The sequence below is a fragment of the Gossypium arboreum genome, chromosome 8, assembly GCF_025698485.1.
Source record: "Gossypium arboreum isolate Shixiya-1 chromosome 8, ASM2569848v2, whole genome shotgun sequence".
In the NCBI taxonomy this organism is placed as follows: domain Eukaryota; kingdom Viridiplantae; phylum Streptophyta; class Magnoliopsida; order Malvales; family Malvaceae; genus Gossypium; species Gossypium arboreum.
The window spans coordinates 136,713,459-136,721,564 of NC_069077.1; the positions used below are offsets into that span (position 1 = coordinate 136,713,459).

General features: G+C 26.4%; 1 protein-coding gene and 1 non-coding gene across 2 annotated transcripts; both read left to right on the forward strand.

Annotated features, from left to right (window-relative positions):
- The first annotated feature begins 615 nt into the window (after positions 1-615).
- TRNAA-UGC (transfer RNA alanine (anticodon UGC)) lies at positions 616-688 on the forward strand. The gene has a single exon. It is a non-coding gene; the product is annotated as a tRNA-Ala (tRNA).
- A 2,993-nt stretch (positions 689-3,681) lies between these two features.
- On the forward strand, positions 3,682-4,742 carry LOC108469242 (bZIP transcription factor 53-like). The gene has a single exon (XM_017770134.2). The coding sequence runs from the start codon at positions 4,079-4,081 to the stop codon at positions 4,505-4,507; it is 429 nt and encodes a 142-aa protein (XP_017625623.1). The 5' UTR covers positions 3,682-4,078; the 3' UTR covers positions 4,508-4,742.
- Positions 4,743-8,106: the final 3,364 nt, after the last annotated feature.

Below are 8,106 nucleotides of genomic sequence, written 5' to 3' on the forward strand. Positions count from 1 at the left end.
TATTGAAAATTTAAATACTTAATTTAAATTATAAAATATATTTGATATTACTAAAACTAATTATGAAATATAATTAGATTGTTTGATAAATTAATTAAACAAAAGTCAAATTTTTATAAGATAGTATAATATAAATAGAATAGAATAGAATTAATTAAAAATATTCTCCGATAATTAACTCTTATTTACTTATCATTTTCTACATTTTTAAAAAAATTCTATAGAATGTTTTTATTTTAAATTATAAATATAAGTAAAACATTAAATAATTAAAAGTATTTATTTAATTTTTCAATAATTTATTAAACAAGGGATTGTTTATTCCATGTCCTTGAATTTTACTATACATTAGAAGTTAATTCAATTTGATAGAATTGTTAAATTTTAATTAAAAAAGTAATTTAACTATTTATATTTATAGAATTGGTAAAAGTAAAAAATTAATAATTTATATGAAAAATTAGTTAATATTAATAATTTAAGTTGATATGTTTGCAAATAGATGAAATAACTTCTAAATATTAGTAATTAAATCAAATAAAAAAAACGATGTACATCAAATTTCGGACTTAAAGAATTTTAAATATATTAAATAATTCAAAACAATGTTCAACTGGGGATGTAGCTCAAATGGTAGAGCGCTCGCTTTGCATGCGAGAGGCACGGGGTTCGATCCCCCGCATCTCCATAACTCTTTTACACTATTAAAGCCCTCAAATTACTTTGCTTACTGCTGCTCCACGTCAGCCTCCTAGATATTATCTTTTGGTTTTTCGATATACCCAACAGAAACAACATTTTTCACGCGAAATTGATGAATTAAATAAATTATCAAAATTTTAATTTTTTATTTTATTTTTCCTTTAATTGATTTTTTAGTCGGATTTGTGAATAGATGAATTTCATATTTTTCTGGATTGATATTTTAATTGGTTCTTAATTCAATTTGATTAATACAACCATAAACAAGACATATTCTCGTAATTTAGGTGTGTTTAATAAATTTAAAATTTAAGCACTGAAAAATTTAGTATTGAACTTTTAATATTAAATTTGATAAGTGTTAAATTCATATTAAAAATTGTTTAGTAAATTAGTGAATTTAAGTATCGGATATAATTATTTTGTTTGATAAAAGTAAAACTAATATTTAAAAATTATTTATTTCTTAGTTCTAATTTTATTAATATAATTTTTATATTATTTTGGATAGTTTTAGATAAAAATAAATATAGTAATTTAAATATCTCATTTTTAAAAAATATTTTATTTTAAATTCTTAATAAAATAAAAATAACTTTATATTTTTACATTAAGTAATAAGTAGATATCTATCTATTTATTTTGTTCAACATTTTTTGTTAAAAAATTATATTAAGTAAAAATTAAAATAATTATCAATCACATCTAAAATATTAAATATTAAAATTTTCATTTTCAACTAATTAGAAATTTTTAATGGTTTTCAAACACACCCTTAGTATTTACAATTATTTTTCCTCAATTCAGTATTTAATTTTGGCTTAATACTTCTTTTGGTACTTATACTATAGTTAAATTACCACTTTGGTACCTATACTATCTTTTTATCAGTTTTGCCCTTGTTCTTTTATTCTATATGCCCCGTTACTGCATTTATATTTTCTGTTAAAAAATTATCTTTCTGTCCAATCAAATACAGCCATGTGTAGAAAAAAACGCAATTTATCTTTAAAAATAAAAAGTTCATAAAATGCCAAAAAAACATAAATTTTAATAAAAAACCAAAATTCCAAACAAACAAATTTTTAAACAGAATTCTTAAAATTAAAATCAAATTGATTTTAGCTATTAGATTAAAATAAATTATTTTAATCCTTAGATTTTGTATTGGCTTGATATAATATTTGGTATATGAATTTGGCATTTTTTCTAATTTGGTATCTAAATTTTTTGTCCTAATTTGGTATTTGAACTTGACACTTTTTCCTAATTTGATACTTAAACTTTTTTGGGCCCAATTTAGTACCTGAACTTGACATTTTTTTCCTAATTTGGTACCAAAGAGTTTTTTAGGTACAATTTAGTACCTAAAATTATTAAATGTTATACAAGTTACATAAAACACTAATGGTGTTATTTTTTTTTTACACTACAAAAATATTGACGGTATTAGAGGAAATTCATGTTAAAAAAATAGCAACTGAGCTATGCTTAATGAGTTAATATTAAATAAGGGGGAAAAAGAGTTTTAAAATCCAAACTAAAAGAAATTAATTATTTTCAATTAATAAATAAATAAATTAAACAAATATTAAATACAAAAATATCATATCATCTGTTACATGTAAGTAATACATTGATTATTTTTGTTATATCGTAAAAAAATAACACTTTTAGTATATTGGAGTGATTTGTAAAACGTTTGACAAGTTCAAGTACCAAATCGAACAAAAAAATATTAGGTACCAAATTAGGAAAAAGAGTCAAGTTTAAGTACCAAATTGGAACCCAAAAAAGATTTAGTACCAACGTAAGAAAAAGTGTCAAATTTAGGTACCAAATTAGGAAAAAGTGTTAAGTTTAGGTACCAAAGTGGACAAAAAAAATTTAGGTACCAAATTAAGAAAATATGTTAAATTTAAGTGCCAAATGTTCTATTAAACCTTTTGTATTTATCTTATCTTATTAAAAAAAACCAACAATACCTAATTTTTCCCTTCTTTTTTCTTTTCTTTTTTCTTTTCATCGTGCAATTGAAGTCAGAGCGAATTTTTTTTTGGACAATCTTCACTTTCATATTTACTTTTTTTTGTTTAGAAAAAATTAGAATGTCAAGCAAGAGATTATGAGTATTAAGATTAATCAATTTCGATATTAGGTACTTATTTTTATTGATTGAAAAAATTAGTCGACCATTTTCATTCTAAAATTATTGAATTTTTTGGTTGATTTCAAGCATAAAAATAAAAATTTTCAATCAAGAAAAATAAATAACTAATATCGAAATTGATTAATCTTAATAACTCTAATCTCTTGCTTGTTATTCAAATTTTTTCTCCAAAGATACCACAATACTTTAATTAAATGGGGAAAATAAAAAAAACAAGGGAAAAATTAGGTGGTGTTGCTTTTATTTTAATAAGCTAAGATAAATACATAATTTAATGTTTAAAATCATTTAATTTAATCCAATGGCTAAGATCATTTTAATTCTCATTATTCTTATTTTAAAAGTTCTCACTATAATTGTCATCGTGAAGAGTAATGTATATATATTAAGAAAAAAAATAATGAACTCCATGTAATAGCTTAATAGCAAAGGGTGTTCACCGCCCTAGATAGCCTGAGTTCAAATTGTGCTAATCGTGTTAGTTATTTGAGATTTTCCCTGTTATTGTAATTGAAAAAAAAGAAATAATGATTATTTTAAGTAAAAGTGACATTCATTCTTAATTATATATTTACTCTAATTAGTTAAAAGAATTACAAGGAATTTAAGAGTCCAATTAATCAATACTTATTTCCAATTATATATTTAAGAAAATTATTTTTTTTTAAAATCACTTTTTTTCTAAAAATATATATTTTAAAATAAATTTTCCACGTAATATTATGCATAGAACCTGACCAGGTGTTGACTATCTGGCCTTACTTTATACGCCATGGTGACACCCCTACTACTACTTTCTTTCCATAGTTAACCACTGCTAAAAATCCTTAAATAATAAACCCTCCGTTCTCATTTTCTTAACCAATCAAACCCTTTTTCTCGATGTGCATTTGGTCCTCTATTCGACCAGCCAAGTTTTCTTCATTTTCTTTATCTATAGAACTGGTTTTAAATCTTGGGTATTTTAGGTTTTTTTGTTGTTGATTTTGGTACCCAATGATATTAGATTTTCGATGAGATCAGTCCTCATGCCTCGAATCCGTGCTCTTCACTCGTTTTCAGTCGTTTTCCTTTATTGGTTCTATGTTTTCTCATGAACTAGATCAGACCCTTTCTTTGTTTTCAGAATTTGTTTTATTAATTCTTGTTAAATTATCCTGGTTTTAAAAACAACAAATTAGTTAGAAACCCAGTTTTTTTTCTGTGATGGCTGCTTCTGTGCAAAGGCCAGCGAGTTCCGGATCCGAGTCCGACCCGAGGTATGCAAACATCGACGAGAGGAAAAGGAGGAGGATGCTGTCGAACCGTGAGTCGGCAAGGCGGTCGCGTATGAAGAAACAGAAGCTGATGGAAGATTTGTGTAACGAAGTGAGTTTGTTGCAGAAAGAGAATAGCCGGCTATATAAAGAGATCAACGCCTCAACCCAACACTACATCGAGATGGAATCTGCCAATAACCTGTTGAGAGCTGAAGCTATGGGATTAACGGAGAGATTGCGGTCACTGAACTCCGTGCTGCACATTGTGGAAGAAGTAAATGGGTATGCGGTTGAAATACCGGAAATCCCAGATGATTCTTTGTTTAAGCCGTTGGTGGTGGCAGTTCCCGAAGCTAATTATGGTGTTAGCCGATGATATATGCTTGAATTTTTTGGAGTCGGCTTGTGCTCGTGAGTATTCGATACCATTATCTTCTTCTTCCTTGTATTACTGTTTAACGGTGAGCTTCATTGAATTTTGGGTTGAGTCTGCTTTTTGGGTTTTTCATGGAAATTTTGTTTTCAATTGCATGCAATTGTATTGGTCTTTATTCGTCAGTTTCTTTGTAATTAGTTGTTGAATTTGGATTAATTGCTTCAGACATCCCAAACTATAATCTTAATTTTAAATTTACTCTCAAATTTTAAATTGTTTTAATTACAATTACATCAGGCATCCCAAATTATGATCTTAATTTTAAATTGGTTTTCAAATTTCAAACTGTTCTAATTACATTATAAAATTATCGATCTTATGCGAATTAAAATTTTTTCTTATTGAAATTATTAATTTTAAATGACAGTTACAAACATCTATCTTGTTCGTACTTTGATACCCATATAACCATCGAAGATTGTTGAAGTGACTAATTCCTAGAAATTAAGGAGCGTTGAGAACAAAGAAATTGTTCAAGTTTACTTTTTTATCTAGTACTAACACGCTTGATGGTAAGAAAAGATCTTTTGCAAGAGGGTTGGCTAGAAATTTTTTGTAAAAACATTAGCCCCGCTCAGTTCATAATGACAATATTTCGACCTTTTTTTTTAATTCTATGGATTATTTTCATTATGCACATAAAGGAGGAGTTGTATGAGGTGAAAATCTCATGTATTTGGAATGGAGAATCCTTTGAATCGAATGGCGACCGTAACGGATGTCGGCTCAATCCGAAGAAAATTATGCGGAGGCTTTACAGAATTGTTATGAAGCTATGCGACTAGAAATTGATCCCTATGATCGAAGTTATATACTATATAACATAGGCTTTATCCACACAAGTAATGGAGAGCATACAAAAGCTTTAAAATATTATTTTCGAGCACTAGAACGAAACCCATTCTTACCACAAGCTTTTAATAATATGGCTGTGATCTGTCGTACAACAATTAAAATTAAAAACTAAAAATACAGTAAAATAAAGAGAGGGAGAGTGAACAAGGGTATTTTTAAAGCCTCGAAAATTTCAAAATCAATATTTTTATAATATTCATTTTTTATATTTATAATTTTATTTTAAAGTAGTCACATTTATAAGATTTGATATCTTATTTAATAGCTGATACAATATAGTTAATACAAATTTAACAATAAAAGAAACTTATTGATATAACGTTAAACCAATGTAATTAAAATATTTTCAAAGTTTAAAATCAATTTAAAATGAAAGTCATATTTTGGGATATTTGATGCTGTTAACAATGGTGTGTTTGGAAAACCAATTATATGAATATTTTAAAATTAATGTATTAAAATTTGTATAACCATAAAATTATTTTAAATATAATATTAAAAATAGATATATATGAACAAAATATGATAAAAATGCAAAAAGACAAATTGTTATAATTTTATATTATAAAAGTAATATGAAAGATTATAAAAATTCAAAAGTTTAAAAAACAATATTTTTGCTAGAAAATCAGGGTTATGGTCCGGTTATGCATGCCTCCTAAAATCAGGATTTTTATTTGGAGAGGGTGCTGCACAATTACGTGCCATGCAAAGGCCGGTTAGCAGAGAATATAGATCGTGTTTTACTTCACTGTCCGCGAGCGAAGGAGGCATGGCAGCAACACAAGTGAATGTCGATTATGATTCAGTCCAGCCGTTTATTGTTAATTGTTTGCACGATACTGATGTTACTAAGACTACCCGACTGCTTGCCATATTGTGGTCTTTTTGGTTTGATGGAAACAAGTTCTGTTGGCAGTTGATGTCCCTGTATCGCATGTCCATTCTGTTGCTGAAGGTTACGTTCAGGATTGGGTTCGACCCACCAGTTTTGAAAACAGTGTTGCATTTTCAGTGGACAAGAGTGCTGCACACTACCTTCACTGCTTCCATTTGCGGAAGAACCATTGATTTTCTATGATCATAGAAAATATTCATTCCACATTCTTAGATACTTGCTATATTTTTGAGTTCTTCAGCAAATAATAAAATGGGGTTTTAAGTTCCTTAAAAGTTATAGAAAAATTATTTTCGGTCCCTTAAAAGTTAAAATTCTTTTTGGGCCCTTAAAAACTAGAAAATAATATTTTGGACCCCTTTTAGCCTTGAGCCTTGGGTAGCCGCACCTCCAGATGACTCTAGAGTCGAGCCTGGCTGTATTTGTCCTCTTGAAACTTATTTGTTCGGGTATGAGTTTTATAAACATTGATTTTATATGAAATTTGTAATTATACGTATGCAATTTTTATTTTGATTTAATTATATACCTATAACTTTATTTAATTTAAAATTATATATAATTTTAAAAATAAATACCATTATTTTTATATTTTTTAAATGCATTTATATATACATAATAAGTAATTGTAAAATAGTATCTTGTTGATAACGATGGTAGTGATATAAGAAAACTGAACCAAAAATAAAATTTTATTTATATAATTATCTCAAACTCAAATTTATATATCACATTACAAAATAATCAAATTTAATATGTATTCTTGGATTGCTCCTAATTATCTATTTCTTGAGTGAATAAAGGTCAAATTTGATTAAAGATATTCATGGGTCAAGTAATTTAATTCATTTTAGGTTAGATTTGGATTTATATTTCCCAACCTCAAGTAGAGGTGCTCATAGGTCTGGCTGGACTTAAGTTTAATATTAACATACTTTATACTTATTGAGCTCAACCTGACCCGAAATATGAGCTTAAAATTTTACCTAAATCCACTCATATTTGTAAAATACTAACCTAAGCCTATTTTAGGCCCATCCATATTATTTTTATTTTTAAAAATATTTATATTATATAATCTTAATATTTAATAATTTAATAATTTTTATTTATTGAAATTTTTGTATAGTCATATTAACATTATTTTAATGTTTACATTAGATTAGTATTATGTATTTAGCATAAGTTTTTTAATGTGCTCTAAATTACATATGTAATGGCCTAAATTCATGGTTATCGGAATAGTGGTTTCGTAATCAAAAATCCGATTTAAAAAGAATATTTATTTTAAAATTATTGCATGAATATTAATATGATAGGAAATTTGTATGAAAATATCGATAGAAAAATTTTACCGATTTAGTGGTTAATTAGAAAAAATTTAAAAAATATTGAAGAAATTGGGTAAAAATGAGGTATCGAGACCTTGATCTCGTATAACTGAGTCGAAAATATTTTTATAAATATTTATGAAATGTTGGAATTGTGGCATTAAAATTTTGTTAGAAAATTTTAATGTTTGGGTAGTCAATTAAATAGAAATGACTAAATTGAAAAAGGTATAAAAGTTGCTAGAATGATTAAATAGCTTAAGTGTCTAATGAAAAAGGATTTAAAAGGCAATTAGACCCAAAATTATTTGGGCTATAGACGGCAAGGGCATGAAATCAGCAAGAAAATTGATGATTTAAGGGCAAAATTGAAATATTGCATAATTAACTAATAAAGTTAAGACTAAAGTGGAAATATCTAGATTTCTTTTGATTTTTCTTCATTATCATCAGCC

Bases quoted from the DNA above. Each gene is read 5' to 3' on its own strand.
- LOC108469242 (XM_017770134.2), top strand. From the start codon at position 4,079: ATGGCTGCTTCTGTGCAAAGGCCAGCGAGTTCCGGATCCGAGTCCGAC.